The 21,068-nt window shown below is 38.1% G+C and overlaps 1 protein-coding gene across 4 annotated transcripts in view; it reads left to right on the forward strand.

Moving 5' to 3' along the window:
- The window catches only part of LOC140165757 (uncharacterized), an 83,217-nt gene extending 74,115 nt beyond the window's left edge, over positions 1 to 9,102 (forward strand). For all 4 annotated transcript variants that reach the window (XM_072189187.1, XM_072189337.1, XM_072189112.1 and 1 more), the window contains exons 2-6: positions 330 to 495; positions 2,069 to 2,419; positions 3,663 to 4,081; positions 6,612 to 6,719; positions 7,930 to 9,102. In XM_072189187.1, the coding sequence (XP_072045288.1) occupies positions 457 to 495; positions 2,069 to 2,419; positions 3,663 to 4,081; positions 6,612 to 6,719; positions 7,930 to 8,617 (1,605 nt within the window). In that variant the 5' untranslated portion in view covers positions 330 to 456 and the 3' untranslated portion in view covers positions 8,618 to 9,102. The remainder of the gene's footprint in view (positions 1 to 329; positions 496 to 2,068; positions 2,420 to 3,662; positions 4,082 to 6,611; positions 6,720 to 7,929) is intronic.
- Positions 9,103 to 21,068: the final 11,966 nt, after the last annotated feature.

A 21,068-nucleotide genomic window follows, 5' to 3' on the forward strand; every position in this document is an offset into this window, starting at 1 on the left:
TACTCTTAATGATATCAATGATGATATGATGCAGACAACCTAGTCTCCCGACTAAAATGATCATATGAATCATTCTACTACGTCTTAAAATGATCATATGAATTATTTCAGTGATAGCGCCACCTGTTGTTTTTCAGTTGATTTAAGGATACGCAAGATTTTTTAAATTTAGAGTAATCCATTTTTAAGGTTACGCGAGGTTTTGTAACAAACATAAAGGCAGCAATGATCATTTCAGTAGGGAGACTGGCTTGGATGTAAAACATTGAAGTGCATATAACATCATTTTAATTTTTAACAATATTCCTATTGTTTATTTTTACTTTCAGAGTCCCCAAACCGAGTGTGTCTCAGTCTACATCCTTCCTAGATTGGAACGTCTCTCTAGGTGACTCCACTAAACAACCAAGTCCTGAATCTAACCAATTGTATCAATGCCAGGAACCATCCTCCATAATGACCCGGACAAATAGAACTCGTCATAATTACAGATGGGTAAGTGTTGCTAGGACACCGGTAACTAAAACCATGTACCACCAGCAGTTTAACCTAAATTATTGGGAAAACATGTCAATTGAGTCTTTTATATACTCTTCGCATCATAAATGTGTTGAAAATATCAGCCATATACCATGAATACTAGTATATTCATTCTCATAAAGAGTCAGGGTAAATCAAATTTCTGGACGCCGCGCCATTTTGATCACCATATTGGTTATTAAATATTATTTATATTAGCGGACCCATTCGTGGTGACCGTGAATGCACGGTATATTCAGTAGATATCAAATCCGAATTTAGTGAAGTTTTGTCATGTCTTTGCAGTTAGCAGCCTGCACAACCGATTCTTTTGTTTGGCAAGGCTCACTCAGTCATTTAATGAGGCAATACAAACGATCGAATTTGGTGTTGAAATGAGCTAAATTTTTAGTTACACCTTTTCGATGTAAAATTAATTTTCTCGGCCAAATGAAAAGCAATCATTTTCATTTTTTCAGTAAATGTCAGGAAAAATTGTAGTGCTTGATACTGTATTTTTTTTCAAATTCTAGTGTTAAACTTAGGCGTGAAATTTAGTCATTTAGTGTAAGATTTTCGATTTTGATAGGCTTAAACTCTGTCCGCGAGCCTTTTTTTTGATCAACCTTTTAGCTTTTCAAAGTAAGATAGTTCGCTAATGAAGGATTTTTCCCAACTTTCTAACGCACATCACCGTGAGCGATTTATCATAGTTTTGTCAGAATTTGCGTTTTCATTTCACTATTTTAACTGCCGGCTGACCATTTTTCAAAATCAACGAGTGAAATCTAAGGCTAATACTAGCATTGTGGATCGATATCCCTGGGTTTAATAGGAATACCGGCATGGCTACAGTGTTGCTAGAACTTCAATATAGCAAAGAAATTCCCAGGCCTATAGCGCTCCTACTGATCATGTTTAACCAGAACACTCAATTGGGAATTTGGGCTACCAAATCGCTGGTCGGGCAATTTGCTTCAATGGAAAATTGACCTGGATAAACAACAAAGGAAATATCGACTATTTCTGTTGGTTGCTCTCGAGATAAAAGTACTGAGTTAGACATTTTCGGAGTAAGAAGGAAAAAGGGTAAAATAAAAACGGAAATTCTAACAAAACTATAATATATAGACCCACACGATGTGCTTTACAGAGGTGGGAAATATCTTTCTTTAGCAAACTATATTAGTTTGAGACGCTAAAAATGAATTCCGTAAAAAGCTCGCGTGCGAACTGAAGGCCTATAAAAATCAAAATATCACACTAAAAGACACAATTTGATGCTTAATTTTAACACCAGGATTTGTAAAAAAATGTATATCCAAGCACCAAGTTTTTAACTGACATTACTGAAGAAAAAAAAATATTGCTTTATATTTGACCGAGAAAATTAATTTCATAGCAAAAAGGTGTATCTCTGAATTGTGCTGATTTTAACATGTATCGATCGACTTTCAGCGCGACTAAGCATTTCTAAAGAATCGGTTGTCCAGGCTGCTAACTGTTTGACTCATGAGAATAAATAGGAAAAATAACACTTTTTTTTCAGTATCATTGCTTCAAATCTCGGACGACCACACCTGCAAAATTCTTCTGCGCCATCTTCTACGTTGCGATATGTTCCTTTTTATTGTCGATCTATTTTTGGCAATATCCCACTCAACCCCTCACAGTCTCTGTATCAGAAATTAGAAGTGGCGCTGTAGTGAGAGGTTTGAAAGCAACAACACGACATACAGAGGCTAGTATTAGAGATAATGAGAGTAAACACACGACGATATCACCAAGAGTGAATGCAACTGTAAATGCAACTGAAGTGCCTCCGACGACAGCAGCTTCTCAGCTGATTGAACCAAAGAACAGGGCTGGTGGTGGGTACATATCCGTCCCAGGAAACACGGTAAGGCAAAATTAATAGAGGTTGCGATTCCCATCCCATACGCCGTGCTCGTACGCCCGTCTAACTATTCAAAATCACTCTCCTGTGATGAAACGAGGTCGCTTGTTAAACATAATTGAAGATTCTGCACGTAAAAAATGAACGAGCGGACAACGCAGAAAATGCATAAATTTTGTACGTTTTATTGAGCCTACGAAGGAAAATCAAATTATTAATGTGATCCATTTGTAACAAATCATAATAATCATGGTAAATCAACGGTGAGGTGTGGAAATTTGACTTCATTTATACGTGCGGTTCTTAAGAGCAGATTGTCCATTGAAATGTGTGTCATCGGCCATATAAACAAAAATGTTGCAATTTGCTGCATGTTTGATACAAACGTTCACTTGTAATGCCCGAAAGACGTCGAAATTGACAGTTTTGTACTGCGTCACGCGGTTTATCCAACGCGAGTACGCGACTAATTTTCCCCACGAAAAAGTACCATTTAGAAAATAAAGCCATGATAAATGGTACTCCAATATTCGGAAAGCACTAAAATACAGGTAATTTTAAGCAGCGTGCTAGCCCTGGTTTATGAGTCAAAATCAAAAGCATGATGGATTGAAGACATAAGACCCAGGCATAAGCTCTATCGTTAAATAACATACTTGTTAGTCGACCTCGTGAGACAATTATGTTGCACAATGTCTTAAACTTAGAGATACACAGTATTTATCATCCATGTCATCATGCGATATGAACGGGCGTATTGACCTGATAGACGGGTGTGGCGTTAGGCGTAAGAAGTATGGAGCATCGCTACCTCTCTAATATTATACATGTTATTATATAACACGCGAAGAATTCAGTTGCATCTTATAAATTACTTACCAAAATGCGAACAAACATGCGTGCCAATAAAACAATCAGTTGAAATTTGGAGGCATTTATACATTAATAAAAGAAGCACACTTTTGACGAGGTTAATTAGAAGTTACCGTACTATTTCAAATAGTATAACATTCAACATGTTCAACATGCAGTAACTGTTTGTCCACACACCCTAACTCTTTGGGATGAGAAAACCTATGCTATTGGCGATGGACATGATTGACTGTTATGATATTCTTTTCCTTTATTAGATTAATGGGATATTTAAATTAAAAAGTGTTAATGCAAAAAAAAAGTTTACAATAAAAACTTAAACTCTGTTTGACTGATTTACATTATAGCAATCATTTATTTTCTTTATTTACAGCCTCTTACAAGGCAATGTGATACATGCGCAGTTGTTACAAGTTCTGGACATTTGAAAGGCTCGAAGGAAGGAGCTAACATAGACTCAGCCGACTGTGTAATACGAATGAACGGCGCACCAAGTTTAAACTACGAGATTGACGTCGGAAGTAGAACTACCTTCCGGGTCATAGGTCACCGGAACTTTCCTTCCATGTTTAAGAAAGAGGAATCTCAAAAGTATCACATTACAAATACAACGACTAGAAGTGATTATATTGTTGTGACATGGCTTTATGGCGTGAATTTGAAGAGAAATACTCCATATAAAATGTGTCACATTTTACAGAAGAAATATAAAGATTTCAGGTGTTATTTGGGTACTGAAGATACAATGAACAGAAATCTGAATCTTTTCTACAATGAATTAGGAATTTCTAGGTATGTATAATGAGATGATTGGCGTACAAAAAAGAGGACAGTAATGGGTAGATGTCACATTTAAGACAGACCATCACAATAATTATGCTAATTAGGATCAGGGGTTACGGAAGTTAGGGTCAGAGTTAGGGTTAGTAACCCCTGACCCTAATTAGCATCGTGATGGTCTGAGATATTTACCTGTAAATGGGTTTAAACTAGCCTTAGAACGTCGGCTATAGTAGCCGTTTTACCTTTATTATAAGGGCATCAGACACTAAAACATTCAGCAAGTTCAAAATCTTTGAGGAAATGCTTTAAACGAATCAATACAAAAGTGGAAAAACACATTAATGCTTGGCGAACCAGTACATTATTAGTGACCTAACCCTATTGAACCTACATTCATACGGTAATCCAGTTTTGTTGTTGATTGGTTTTTTTCGTTAAGAGGGCGCAGCACTAATTCAGCGTCCCACAGGATAACGTGTGAATTCGGCCTACTTCAAACGCCATTTCTGGCGTCCCTGCAATACTTGGCAAAGTAAATTTGGTATCAAATTAAAGCTCTGTTTCTCTAGATTCCAAAACTTTTGTCGGCATATATCGATGACCATTGACTTTTTTCGCTATTTTGAGGTGCAAAAAAAAAGAGAGCTAAAATGTATTAAACTCACCACTCACATTTTAAAGTCGGGGTTTCTCTTAATCCGCCACAGTGAATTGCTTTTGAGATCAATTGTCCAGTTTTTTCTACATGTTATCATTAAAGACACTTGTCGAATTCATATGAGCCGATATTGAGTGATTTAAAGTGAACACGTCGGTAGATATGGTCGCTACAATCTCATATTCACTATGGACTATATTAGCCGAATTTCGTGTTGCGAGTGATTTAGTGTTGCGCCCTCTTAAGGGATCTAAAATGAGCGTTTATTGCGTTTCGACAGTATTTTTGTGGGACATGAGAGCACCTCGGACCTATCGAATTGCATTCTGAATACGAAGCATGTCTTTCTGATATCAAATAATTTTCATTTTTGAAAATCACAATATAATACAAATTTTATGACAAATTATAAAAATTTGATATTTTTCAAATTTTGATATATAACAGTCCTCGAAGTAAATTATATAAATCTAATGATATATTCTTAAAGTGTATGTAGCAGGGAGGAAAAGCCGACGGTCAATTGAAAATTTTGACCTTTCATATTGAAGATATGGATTTTTTCCCAAAAGACCTAATTTGTTTTGGTGTTTTGGGAAAAAATCCATATCTTCAATACGAAAGGTCAAAATTTTCAATTGATCGTCGGCTTTTCATCCCACCTACATACACTTTAAGTATAAATCATCAGATTTATAAAGTTTACTTCAAGTACTGTTAAATATCAAAAATATCAATTTTAATGATTTGCCATAAAATGTGTATTAAATTGCGAATTTCAAAAATCAAAATTATTTGATATCAGAATGACATTCTTCGTATTCAGAATGCAATTCGATATGTCTGATGTGCTCTGATGTCCCAAAATAAATACTGTCCAAACGTTCATACCCCAGCCCTTAAACGTAACAGAAAAATTCTTGGGCCAAATTTTTTTTTTATAAATATCTAGGAGCCGTTTTTTAAATTTTTTTGAACTTTGACTAACTTTGAGAAATTTGCTCCAAAAAATTGGTCAAAAAATGCTTAATTTAAAAAAATCACAAAAAAGCCAGATTTTTGCCCAAATTTCAAATATTTTTTACCATGCAATAGCACTACAAATTAACAAAAAACTGCAAATTCTGGTCACGCATACCGCCTCTCCATTAAATATACAAAAAGGTCACTAAAGGTCACTTTTCCAGACTTCCTGTCTAGAAGCGGCCGTAATGTCAGCGCCCATCTGGTCACGATACCTATTATACGTATATTTCCTTTTATAAAATAGCCTCGGACTGTTTTTGTTATGCTACTTATAGAAGATAAATAGGATAGCTATGCTACCACGGTTGTTTGATGTATATAGAATTGGCTTCATTATTAGCTAAATGCAAACTATAGATGGCGCTATTTATCCTAAATCATATTTCTTTATTTGCAAGGGGTAGGTGATTAATACTGCCATTTTAATGGCAGTATTTTTTAAAAAACAGCTGGAATAGGTGAAACAAGCAACAAAGAAATTTTATAAACATATTTTATCAAACGATAAAAGGTATTATTTGTATTAAAAGCTTGAAAGAGAAATTTCCAGTTACTAAATAGCGCCACCAATTTTGTCATTAATAGATACATTTTATATCCGATAAAGCTTTAAAAATGCTATAAAAGTGAATAATTTTGTAAAAGAGGGAAATTAAATTTGAGAATGATTCAAAAGCATCTGTATACATTAGCATGATATCACATTTAGCTGTTTAAGCCTAAAATTTGGTTGTACATGATGTTTCGTTTGAAAAACTAATAAAATTAATGATCCCATCAAACAACCGTGCTACCAGAGCTTTGATACTTTGTTGTACAGAATAGAATTATAATACTCTTCTGATTTCTCTACAGAGATAAAATCACATTGTGGCTTTCTACTGGTTGGACAACAATGCTTTTTGCTCTGGAAGTCTGCAATAAAATTGATGTTTATGGTATGGTTTACGATGGTTATTGCGAGTAAGTACGATTAATCGGTCAATATTTTGTAATTCCACAATATCTTTGACGGGTAGCCATCCGTATGTTCGACAGTCCACTTATTCAACAAGGTAAACCCTAACCCTAACTCTAACTCTATTGAACCTACATTCATACGGTAATCCGGTTTTGTTGTTGAACCCTAACCCTATTGAACCTACATTCACACGGTAATCCGGTTTTGTTGTTGAACCCTAACCATATTGAACCTACATTCATACGAACCTACATTCATACGGTAATCCGGTTTTGTTGTTGAACCCTAACCTTATTAAACCTACATTCATACGGTAATCCGGGTTTGTTGTTGAACCCTAACCCTATTGAACCTACATTCATACGGTAATCCGGTTTTGTTGTCGAACCCTAACCCTATTGAACCTACATTCACACGGTAATCCGGTTTTGTTGTTGAACCCTAACCCTATTGAATCTACATTCATACGGTAATCCGGTTTTGTTGTTCAGTGACACAAGAGATGATTTTGATTGGATCGTGTTTTCAAACTGGATAACACAAGAAAGTCTCTTATATGAAACTTATTTTTGTTGGGGTCCAAAAGAACACCGTGACGGGTTGGGGTGGTCATGGCTTGACACCTTACTCTTCTTGAAGCTGACTGCAAGCTACATGTACGTACAGGTATGGGACCGATGGCTTAGTAACGTCCCCTTCGAAGCACGGAATTCTCTCATGGTTATTTTACCCGACTCTAAATGCAGCATGTGGAATGGGGGAGGGGGGAGCAGAAGTATGAGCTTAATCTTCAAGATGTTGCTAAGTAATTTATTTTAGACTTCTATAAGCTGTACATTTGCGTGCAAATTGAGGGCACTATTTACATAAATTTAAATTTGAATAGGCAAATAATATGACTTATTCCTTAAATTTCATGATATTAAGTTTTTTGAAGATTTCCTTACCATTTGTTAGTATTTTCTGTTATTCTAATATCATTATACAAGTGTCTACCCCTTGTAAAGATGCAAACAAGATTTAAGATAAATAGCGCCATCATTATTCAACTTTTCTTAAAAATGACTGTTTTACATTACATCAAACAACCATGAGGTTCAGTTGAGTCACATTCACCCCATCATACACACACCCCTCTCATCCAAATATGCACATATCCCCGCAACCCCACACACCACACTAAATTCTTATTTTAATATTTTCTTTCCGCAGTGAGCATCCCAAAGACAAAACATTGTACCACTACTACGACCGAGTCCGGTCCGAATGCAGTTATTACTCCAAGAGTGAAAGAAGGGCTAAGGGAGGACACAAATTTCTCACGGAGAAAGCCATTATCGGCAAATGGGCTAGCTTCTATAATATTACATTCCGTAGACCTTCATGGGAAGACCATATGGCGCGCTATAATCGAAGCTCTTCAATTGATTCTCCCTATAAGCGAATATACCATTATTTACAATGGAAAAAAGAAAACGAAGACAGTAAAAACCAAACTGGTAGTAAGAGTGACGAAAATGTTAAACAAGGAAGTACGAAAGAAGTGGCGAATATCACTATACGTAACAACAAAAAAACTGGAGGGGATAAGACGAGAGTTATACCATTACATACTGGTGATAAGGACGATTCCCTTGCCATTGCGAGTGGTAATGAGACTATGAAATCGGAGAATATTATGGCCTTTTCGATAGATGGTGCTGAAGTTGTAGTTGTAGATAGAGAAACAGGAAAAACGGTAAAAGTAGCCAATAACAAACAAACTGTGCAAATTAAGCAAAAGCATGGACCTGGGAAAAAGGTGATTGACAATAAGAAGAAAAAGGCACCACTTATTACAGAAGAATTAGGAAATGGCACTAATAGTAAATCAAAATTACCATTCGAAACGGAAAGGTGATGATACTTGTAACTGGTGTTGACAAGGCCACAAATGTAACCTTGGGGTACTCCTGAGCCATGTGCTTCGTTATTAATGTACCATGCATGTGGTACATTTAGGGCATTGAGCCATCACTGTCTTGCATGGATGACTTATGTACCATAAGGCGGTTATAGAGTATAACACTATGATTAGTACCGGTCTAGTCTACGCATGATCACCGTGAGAAAATCAAAGAGATTTTAGCCGATTACACGAGGTACAGGTACCTGATTGACACTTGTGCCTGTGGTAAACAAGTACGTCGATGCAAAGGCGCAAAAGCCCGCTCGCGCTTCCGAGAAAATGTTGTCCTGATCAATTTTCCGTATAAAAGGGCTTAATGATAAGTTTTCACATTTTAGCCTTTTGATGTTTGTGTAGTCTCTTAGAATAATACACGATTCATCTAACTGGACTTTGACCCACCAAACATATATTTTGTAAGCTTAGGGGGCAGTAGCCAGCGGGGTGGGGGGGGGGGGGGCAGAACAAAAATGAAAGAAAAAGTACGTACCCTCTGACAAAAAATGAAAGAGAAAATCTGGAAGGCAAAGGAAAAGAAAAGGGCAAGGAGACCCCTTTTCACCTAAATTCACCACGATCATGGGCCAAATTATTGCAAAATACAAACTTTTGTACATCGTCCCAGGAAAGCCTTTTTGGAAGCTCGGAGACATGTTCAGTCTCTCTAAAAAACCGGTATGTTTGTATGTGATGCAACTGCAATTTTTTTCTCGTCTGTGACCCCGACATTATATCCCCCACCCCCACCAAGAAAGCTGGCTACGCCCCTGTTACTAGGGGGGTATTTTTGTGAACCCTTTATCTCAATCCATTATTTTGACAGTTCGCAGCTCCAAAAGACCACCCTTTTACTTATTATTTTGTAGCTCCAAAAGACCCCTTTTACCAGTATGCCGTCAGCTCCCAAATACACATCACCTCAAAATTCCGGGGGGGGGGGGTGGGGGGGGGGACAGAACAAAAAATGAAAGAAAAAAGTACGTACCCTCTGACAAAAAATGAAAGAGAAAATCTGGAAGGCAAAGGAAAAGAAAAGGGGCAAGGAGACCCCTTTTCACCTAAATTCACCACGATCATGGGCCAAATTATTGCAAAATACAAACTTTTGTACATCGTCCCAGGAAAGCCTTTTTGGAAGCTCGGAGACATGTTCAGTCTCTCTAAAAAACCGGTATGTTTGTATGTGATGCAACTGCAATTTTTTTCTCGTCTGTGACCCCGACATTATATCCCCCACCCCCACCAAGAAAGCTGGCTACGCCCCTGTTACTAGGGGGGTATTTTTGTGAACCCTTTATCTCAATCCATTATTTTGACAGTTCGCAGCTCCAAAAGACCACCCTTTTACTTATTATTTTGTAGCTCCAAAAGACCCCTTTTACCAGTATGCCGTCAGCTCCCAAATACACATCACCTCAAAATTCCGGGGTGGGGGGGTGGGGGGACAGAACAAAAATGAAAGAAAAAAAGTACGTACCCTCTGACAAAAAATGAAAGAGAAAATCTGGAAGGCAAAGGAAAAGAAAAGGGCAAGGAGACCCTTTTCACCTAAATTCACCACGATCATGGGCCAAATTATTGCAAAATACAAACTTTTGTACATCGTCCCAGGAAAGCCTTTTGGAAGCTCGGAGACATGTTCAGTCTCTCTAAAAACCGGTATGTTTGTATGTGATGCAACTGCAATTTTTTTCTCGTCTGTGACCCCGACATTATATCCCCCACCCCCACCAAGAAAGCTGGCTACGCCCCTGTTACTAGGGGGGTATTTTTGTGAACCCTTTATCTCAATCCATTATTTTGACAGTTCGCAGCTCCAAAAGACCACCCTTTTACTTATTATTTTGTAGCTCCAAAATACCCCCTTTTACCAGTATGCCGTCAGCTCCCAAATACACATCACCTCAAAATTCCGGGGGGGGGGGGGAGGGGAGGCGGCGTGACGGGTTTAGACTTTTTTAAGAGGCTTTATGCCGTGTTTCATAATTTGGTACCGGATGATGGCTGGAAGGAATTCGCTATCGTATAGTGAATACGCCACTTACTTACTGGTTCACACTTCGTTTACACACCTACCCATGCAGCAAACACAAAGGTTAGAAAAGGTTGCCAGAAAATAATGTCGGGTTATATAAAGGGTATAAAACGTTTTCATAACATTAAAAAACAATTGTTGATAACCTACTGCAAATATTCTAACATTATATTATTGAAGTGTTGACAAAATATTTGGCAACAAAATTTTTGCAAAAAATATTTTACAATAACATTTTGAAAACATTTCAAAAATATTGTTGTAGTCTGTTTTTATACAAAACGTTTTAAAATGTTTCAATGACCTTTATATAACCCGACATTTATATGTTATCAAAACGTTTTTATCTAAACCAAAACCCAAAATATAACACGGTTAAAACGTTTTAAAAACATTTTTGTGTTTGCTGGGTATAAGCATGTTAGCAACCCACTGGATTTGTGTTGTGATCACTTTAATCGTGGTTCCGAACACAGATAGCTGCTGCGTGAACCAGCACCATAAGGTATCAATTTTGATGCGCAGAACAAAATAAACTCCTCAACAAAAGTTTTTTCAAGCATCTGTGTCTCCATTTATTTGTGACATATTCATATCGTGTTGCATATCAATGAATAGCTACAATACTCCCCTTTACAATGACACCCCATTTGAAACAATAACATTTTTCACGGCTGAGTACACGCCTTGTGAATTTGCCAAATCGACCATTATTCTGTGCTCAATCAACGCTAGCCACTAACCTCAATAGCGGGTGGAAAAACCATAGGCAGCCACAATAGTCAGGCATCTTCTCCTCATGCTGCTCACCGACCTGGTTACACGTTACTATGGATGGCATTCCATTCTTCAAGGATTCGTCGCAGATCATTCAATGCGGTTGCATATGGGCTTCTCTGGCACGCACAGCACGATCAAGCTGGTCCCACAAGTGTTCAATTGGGTTGAGGTCTGGGTCTGGCCTGATGGCAGGCCATTTTGACTCTACTCCCATAGATAGTCGTTGATTACTGTGGCTATGTGGGGCGAGCGGTGTCATCAGGATTGCATTTGGTCTCAGATTGTGAAGAATAACGGTCAATTTGGCAAATTCTTTTTGAGACCCCACTACATTCACAAGGCGTGTACTCAACCGTGAAAAATGTTATTGTTTCAAATGGGGTGTCATTGTAAAGCGGAGTATTGTAGCTATCCATTGATATGCAACACGATATGAATATGTCACAAATAATTTGAGATACAGATGCTTGAAAACTTTCCAAACTTTTGTTGAGGAGTTATACTCATGAATTCTAAGCTTGTCTTAATTGAGTGTAAGTGTCTTTTATATACTGCCGCTTATTCAAGCGTAACGATGTTTTTTGTAAGCATTTTATATGGCCTTTCTCTATATGTGGGAACCCTGGGATAAAGTAATTTCATAATATTATCATTGTAACGATAAAACTTGTAAAAGTATGGTGCTTAACAATTTAAAATATAATCAAAGGCGACAATATGGGTTCTGATGTTAACATTATCATGTTACTAAAATTAACCTTTTAACGTTTTCACTAAAATTACGTATTTAATTCATAATATATCATGTCTGTAAAATTAAACAAATAATAGTACTCTTGAAGTCGGATTGAAATTATTAAAATGCTGTATGCTGTAATTTTAAAAAGAGCCAAAAGTATAATCATTATTTTCTTGTTAACTGTTAAATAAATTGTTCGCAATGGTATGTAATGAAATGTATTGATGAATGATTAAAAATTTATATGAAATTATGAATACCTTTTTAGCTTTGACGCCCGAATTCGTGTTGTGTTCCTATCAATCTTATCTTGAATCTATTCACTCATGGCACGAATTGATGAATTCTGAAGTTTTCACAACAAGTACATGATTTGGATGTATTGCTGTTCATAAGTTCATAATTACACCCACATTAGAATTATACCGCAGAATTCCGTCTACAAGAGAGGGTTTTTTGACGAAAGAGACGAAAGGGAGACACACTTCACTATTACAATATATTGGTCTTGCAATAATACATATTTGTACAGCCACCTGTATCAGTGATATAGTTGATCAAATTTCAAATGTTTTTTGTGGACATGGTGGAGGGTATCTGCCTTTCGTGAAATATAATGGTGTGTAAATACATGGAATGCATATGAATCCCTTAATGATCTTTGACCCCAAATATGTGAATACCCCATAGACACTGGCTATTGAATGCCGATGTGCAACCAACATCACTGTGCTACGTAATTTGCATGGGAGAATGGGCATGAACTAAAAAGTACAAATCACACGTTTGATCCCCATCACACGTGTGACCCTGACGTGTGACCCTGACATGTTGTGTGGTCACCCATAAAAAGCGAAAACACCGAAGCTTGTGACCAACATGACCATGTTTGGTTGAAATCGATGAAAGCATGCGAGTGCTAGTCACTCTGCTATGATAATTGCCTATGTCATTTTTGTAATTTTGAGAACAAGTACAAAATATGGTTCAAGCATGCATCAATTACGTAATCACCCTATTCATTTCTGATTATTCCTTTTTAATTTTATTTGTCTCATGATCATTTTGTTCTTGTCCAAAGATTGGTGAATAATTTTTTTAATGCATTCTTGAACCATTTTCCATATGTCAAGGTACGCCTACTTCGTGCAACTGTGTTTTCCATTGCCACTTATGGATGCGAGTCTTGGGCTATGACCAAGAATGATAGGAAAAGAGTAGATGCTTTTGAGATGTGGTGTTACAGGAGGCTTCTACGAATGACATGGAAAGACAGGAGAACAAATTCCTGGATCCTCGACAAGATTGGTACAAGTCTAACCATCAGAAGCGGCATAATGGAGAGAAAGCTGAAGTACTTTGGCCATATTGTCAGGAAACATGGAGGTGTAGAAAACAGATTTTGCAAGGGGCTATGGAAGGCAAACGAGGAAGAGGACGTCCACCAACATCTTGGACTAATGACGTGAAGCTGGTTTCTAACCAGGGAATGCAAGGTGCAACGCACTTGGTATCAGATCGAGTGAGACAGCAGCGCTACACAGCGCCACCTGACACACAGAGAGAGAGAGAGAGAACCATTTTTGTATTTGTTCTCAAAATTTCAACAACAAAAAAGACTTGGCAGGGTGACGAATTGTTGATATAAACGACAGGATTAGCCTACGCAGAACACAACCGACGCCCTTGCTGTGTAATCATGGTATTGGAGGAAACGAAGGACAATATGGACCAAAAATGGACCATTATTTTTAAATTGCTCCATTTCAATATTCGTCCTTCTCAAATTATTGCACATTCCCTTTCCCCCACAATTGTTGTTATGTAATTGTATATCTCAATAAATATTAGAGTCCTTCGTTTCCTCCCCGGGGTTTCCTCATTAATGGACCACTGGTCTTTCCACTCCTAAGATTGCCCATTTCATATTGTCCTTCAGGTTTTCAAATGGTAAGTGTCAGATTTATATTGTTCTCTCTCTCTTCTCAAGGTGTCCTTCTTCATATAATATGAATCATCCATTTCAGTCAGATAATCAGAAGGTAAATTATGAATAAAATACTATGGACTGACCTTTCGATTTTGCACATTTTCATCCAACCTCATTGGACTGCAGATATGCACAGGTATTGATAGTAATCCGTGTCAATCGGCAAGGAATATTGACAATTGATGAATCCCATGCGTGTGAAAGTTGGAATTTCAGACCCCTCGTTTGTTGCGGGATGGCTTTTCCACTCGTTTCCAAATCGCTTCTCCAACTCCCCGCTCAAACCACCTCTCCTCACGATCTAGAATGATAACATCCTCAATTTGGTGTGCAGATGCTGTATCAATTTGGTGTGCAGATATTTTAGCGTGAGTATATAGCGGAATCCGGTTTTGCCAGTAGAACTATGACGCCTATGCTGTCCAAGACGAGCTTTGAGGGATTGCTTTCTTCTCCCTACATATTTTTTTGTGCAGTTCGGACCCCACTTAAAACCGTAAACAAGGTTGGACTGTTTGTCTCGGGGTGGGGGACTTGTCCTTAACATGGATTCATAAACGCGCAATTTGTTTACTGGTTTAAACACGGTTGTAATGCCGAAGAGTTTATAAATGTTCTTTACTCTTCCAGAGACACCAGCACAATAGGTGATGGTTATCAGGGTTTTGTGAATGGCTTGTTCAGAATCTTCATTAAGGGTTGCCGTAAAATGGGGTAACTTTGGGCACTTTTCAAATCACTTTTTAAATCACTGCTTCCAAACAAAACCAATTATATTTCTAATTAACTCTTTTTTATAACATTAGGGTTCCCTTCTACACCTTGAAGTTTAAAAGGATTTTTTAATAATTTCATAAGGGTGCCCCAGGGGTTCAAAATAGCCTGACCAAAGTTACCCCGCATTTGGGGCAAAATTGGTCAGAGTATTACATTCCATGAAGTTTTTTGTGACATTTTACCCCTTGCAAAATTAATCAAGCACATATCCTTGCTCACAAATATCGATTTTTATTTTTTCTGGAAAAAAATGTAAAAAAATGCTAATATTTGGTCAAAAATCACGATTTTTTTTAATAAATTTCGAGGAAATTGGACATGAGCGACTATTATTTCTTCCAAATATATTTCTTAACAAATTGACACCAAATATGACTAAAAACAATATTGCTGTACGAAAATATGACCATTTAGAAAAATATATTTGACCGATCAAAGTTACCCCGCTGACCGAAGTTACCCCATTTTACGGTACTGAGGCTTTTCTCGCGTTTGTTTTGCTTTTGGCCTACTCAAAGGACCAGTCCGATTACCCGCACTGCCTTAAAGCTTCCTTCAATGTGATCTTTCTCACGAGGAACGTTGCTTTCGTCGCTTATGAGCGTTTCTGCGCGGTAATGGAGAGTGCGTGTAACTCCAAGTATGTGGACGAGTGGGTGGTGCGACCTAAACTGCAGACAACACTCGCGTTACTTGACATGATGCAGTCATGTCTACAGTAGAATTCACCACGACCTTTGCAGGACTTAAACCCCATTAAAAGCTATTAAACCAACCATGATAACACTCATTGAAAACAGCTCAACTATGTTAAATCAGATCTTCTCTGGTTAAATCCACACTACACATGTTTCTGTTTTAACTGTGCAATATTGCAATGAGCTGGTATTATAGTTTCAGTTGGGTGAACGATTATAAAGCCTTTGTTTACGAAATGAGACAATAGTATGCATATTGTTAACCAGCATTCTTGAAAATGAGAAACATAATGGTTGTAGACTTAACACGGTTTGGAAATAATTTCTTCATATTTTTGGTCATCTATCGTTTACTTATCCTTCCTAAAACACCAAAGTGCGAATATTTCCAAACACCTAAATTAGCTCAAATGTTTGTAGAGGTCACGCGTCAATGGTGAGAGTACTGTTTATTATGTATAGGAAAACGGACAGTAAAGCTAGCTTCAGACTCCGTGTATTGTACGTACAATATTGTATGCAACATATCTACGTTATTTAATCTATTGCCATTCTATTTCCAGTAATGTTTAAGTTCTAACGAATGTTTGATGACGAAAAATCGATAATATGTTACATGTAATATCTAGTAGAAATATATTATCGATTTTACGTCATCAAACATTCGTTAGAACTTAAACATTACTGGAAATAGAATGGCAATAGATTAAACAACGTAGATATGTTGCATACAATATTGTACGTACAATAAAAAGTCTGAATACTGCTTAACTGCAGTATGATTGTCATGCCCAGATTAACAACAAACGTAAGCTCACAACATCAGCAGTAGTTTACCGCACACAGATCATTACCTGCAGTTTGGGTCGCACCACCCATTCGTCCATAAACTTGACGCCCTCTCCATTTTTTTATGCCGACCATATCTAGGCATTAAGATCTGACGAAACTATTTGTTACAGGACAGGCAAGTGTAGCTGGCAATTGGACGTTACTCTGATTGGAACCGACTGTAACGAGGTCTTTTTTACCATGGATTTTTTTTTGGTCCTGCGGGGGAATTGAACCCGGGACCTCTCGCACCAAAGGCAAAGACCTTAACCAGTGTGGCACGCTGAATTACCGTGCAGAATTAGAAACAATCATAAGCGACGAAAGCAACATTCCTAGTAAGAAAGATCAAATTGAGCAGGCCAAAAGAAAAACAGACGCTAAAAAACAGACGCTAAAAAAGCTTCAGCAACCCTTAATGAAGATTCTGAACAAGCCACTCACAAAACACTGATAACCATCACCTATTGTGCGTATGTCTCTGGAAGAGTATAAAGAACATTAAAGTATTCGGCATTACAACCGCATTTAAACCGGTAAACAAATTGTGCGATAAACAGACAGACAGGGGCGTAGCCAGCCCTCTTTGCCAGGGTGGGCAAGGCTCCAAACATTTTCCCCAAGTTAATAAATAAATAGAGCGAAGCGAGCATATAATAAATAAATAGAGCGAAGCGAGCATAGCGAGTGGAGCGACCACTGGCGTGGGGTCCAGGGGTCCGCTTTAGTCCTGGTGGGGCTTTTTTCCCTTCTTGCTCCAAAATTTCCCCCCAATTTTTCCCACCCTGCCCATCCCTAGCTACGCCACATCATAAACTAGTCCATGTTAAGGACAAGCCCCCCCACCCGAGACAAACAGTCCAACCTTGTTTACGGTTATAAGTGCAGGGATCCGGACTGTACAGAAGCATATGAAGGGGACTACAAAGCAATCCTTCAAAGTTCGTCTTGGACAGCATGGACGTCATAGTTCTACTGATTTCGCTATTATACTCACGCTAAAACATCTGGACATTTTTGTAATTTTCTACTCTATAACTCTAGTATTTTAATAATAAATAATCATATCAAAGTAGTAATCAAAATGAGTAATAATCACCCCATGATGCACTCAAAATAAAGATCAATTCACTCCATTTCCTGATCGTAGCCCTACTGGCTTGTTTCGGGTGCTCTGGTTTGACTGATTGTTACAGCGCTACCACTTTACAGATCGTTTTATGTCGTGATGTGAAGTGATGGCGTTTTCAAGCTTTACCCCTATTGTTTTATCACACCTGATTGGTTTCACCCCCAGGGTTTCACCTGGTTTCCAACCTTCATCGAAATCCCAGACAAACGAGGTAAAAATAGTATATGTACATGTCACAGGGGAAGTTGCCCAAAATTGTCCGAAATGGTCAAAATTGACCAAAGTTACACAAAGTTGCCTAAACATTTTGCAAACTTACGCAAAGTTGCCCAAACTTTTCATAAAAATTTGCATACAATTGCGCAAAGTTACTCGAGGTTAATGCAAAGTTGCACAAAATTGCAAAAACATTAGCAAAGTCGATTGACAACTTAAAGCAATTTAGCACAATATTGCACAACTTTGGGCAACTTCCCCCTGTGACATAGGGCTTAATAGTCAATGATCGAAACCTAAAAAACGCCATCACTTTTCCACATTCCACGACACGATGTGTAAAATTAGTGGCGCTATAACAATCAATCAAACGGTCACCTGACACGATCCAGCAGTACTATAGGGCCACTACACGATCAAGAATATGATTGGTTCGTGAACAATGCACATACAGTCATACAATATAAGCCGCACTATTAAATTATCACTACCAGCAATTTTCTTCATGATGATTATAGTGTTCTGGTACAATGTTCTGGCTGGCTGATGTATTTACCCTTTATTGCTTATCCTGCGAAAATCACTGTTCAGCGAAGTCCATTATACACTTAATTTTACATTTACGATATATATCCTTTGCATATAAAATCCTCGCACAGAAACGGTGCTGCTTTCTCCAAACACGTAACTCATTGCGCATTTCTCCAAACACAGTCCTTGCGCACGTATCCAAGCACTTGACTCCTTGCGCAGTTCTTCCCCGAGGTCTCCAAACACCATTTTTTGGAGAACTGCGCAAGGTGTTGTTTTATAAACCAGACTCCAGCAAGTCTTTCACAGACTCAAAATCTCCTTCGTTGCTGTATTAAAATAGCACATTATTGGCTATACACACTGGTTCAAAATGTACCTCTTTTGAAGCCGACGACCAACACATGGAAAGCTTACCAACTCTCCTCATATATCTGTAAAGAGCAAACTTAGTTGCTTTCACCTCTAAACTCATCAAAAAACCATGATCTATTAATAGACCATTCTGTCACATTACAACACATCCTGTGGGTATTCTTCATATGATGTCATATTCACTTTACAATCTTGGGGATTTTCCCAATTGTGCAACTTGCATTGAACATTGTAGAGAGCAGGGGATTTTCCAACAATTCAGAATTAGAAATGATTCGATTTGTTTTTGATCACCTTGATGCATGAAAGGGATTTCCCCAAATGTCTCATGAAATAGATTTTAATTGTAAGCAAAGATAAATAATCAAATTAAATAATTACTCAGGGCACATCAAAGGTATTAGTTGTTTTAATTTAATATCAAACCCCAAATTTTTACAATGTTCGACATCAGTCTCATTTATGCTGATTTCACACCGTCCTACCGCTTGTCGCTGATTGGCGTGACGCACGCACGCGGACACAATCAAGGCTTGTCATTGGCTAATATATAGGGTACGTCATACCGCCCTTTTTAATAACTTTCATAATTAATGGACAACCTTGGTTTAATATTACCAAAGATGTTTTACTTTATGGACGTCTGTGGTTATTACAAGGAATTATACAGAGAACACAAAGACGCTGCGTAATCGCTGAACAAGTAATATTAGCCATATATCATATACAAGGTTTATTTGTTTCAGATTACGCATGAAAATGGTGTATTGATTTATCTCTATTCATGTGTAGATTATCTTCGATTATCCCTCCCATTTTGACAATATTTGCGCCCCCTTTTTTGACATGTCAAAAATTCGTTGCCTCCCCTCTTTTTTTGACTTGCCAATGTTTACCTCCTCCCCCCTTATTTTTATACAAATGCAGATTTGGGGGAATCCTTATTTCAAACCTGAAGTTGTCTAATCATGTAATGCGAGCTTAGCGAGCAAAGTTTGTTTTTGCATTTACATATTTGAACGTTTCGTAACATGTTCCTAAACCATTTTAAAAGCGCGAGCGCCTACATGTAGGCCGAATCGAAACAGTGCCCAAATCCGGGGCCCAAATCTGTTTCAACAATTGCTTGTCTTCCAGGCTTTGGCCTACCAAAAAATCTTTGCCTCCACCTTTTGATCTGCCAAACAATCTTTGCGCCCCCCTTCTATAATTCACCACCCCGAATGTACGCCTACACATAATTAGCCATATTGCACCACGTGACCCCTTTTGTAGGCTGGGAAATAAATTTCAATCTTACAAGCAAGGATCAAGGTTACAGGCTCAAAGGTTGTGTTTATCAAGCGCAAGACCGTTAGAACAATGGCAACCTTGGCAAATTAAATGACAATGACACAAATTGTTAATGTTATCTTTTCATGTTGAACAACATCAGTCGTTGACTTGATAATAAGTTCGCGATCGCCCCCCCTTACTTATTGTCGACCCCCAGGCAATACACCCACTCTGGAGGTAAAATTGCGCTGGCCTGCTCCAACGTTTAGGCGTATTTTATCGGAATGAGCGGTTTTTTCCGCGTTACTTTACTTTATTGGGATACTTTACGTTTACTTTATCGGGATAGGCCTTTAATGTGCGTTTTTTCGCTTAAAAGCGCGGGAAAAAGTGTCAAGTTACGGGGCTACTTGAAAAGCCACAGTCAAAACCAATTATCGCACCCACTATGAGTTTTCTACTGTGTAACTCACCAAAGCCTATACTTTTGAGACAGAGTGTACCCTGGGTCACATCTCTGAGGTCAAAGCTCATCGCTTTATATAGATAAGGAACTCATCTGAACAAATAAATGGGGTTATCTTTGTCACTCAAACAATAAGCTTGATAAAGATATGACAGAACGTCAAATTACCGGCTTGTCAAAAACTTTTGAGTAATATTGCAATATATCAGGTCGGACTTGGTTGCTGTTGGTGCAATGACATTTAAATCACGTCAGGTTTAGGCCTATCCGTAGGCCTATTGGTCCTTTGCACGGTCATCTCAAAAAGAGGTTCTATCCGCGAAGTGCGTGTTGGGTGGGGGTGGGGGTGTGTGGACTGGGGTGCACACGTGCCAACATTCTTGTGGGGTATCGGATACGTATCACATTCGGTACTCCTTGTGAGAAACTTTAACACTGCGGGGTATAAATCTTGTACCCCATCTTGTACCCCACAGTGTAAAAGTACCTCAACGGACCCCATATGGCATGAAAGCCTCAAAAATGGCATTTTTAGGGATATCCCATATAGGGGGTGTA

The sequence above is a fragment of the Amphiura filiformis genome, chromosome 1 (genome assembly GCF_039555335.1).
Source record: "Amphiura filiformis chromosome 1, Afil_fr2py, whole genome shotgun sequence".
Classification (NCBI taxonomy): domain Eukaryota; kingdom Metazoa; phylum Echinodermata; class Ophiuroidea; order Amphilepidida; family Amphiuridae; genus Amphiura; species Amphiura filiformis.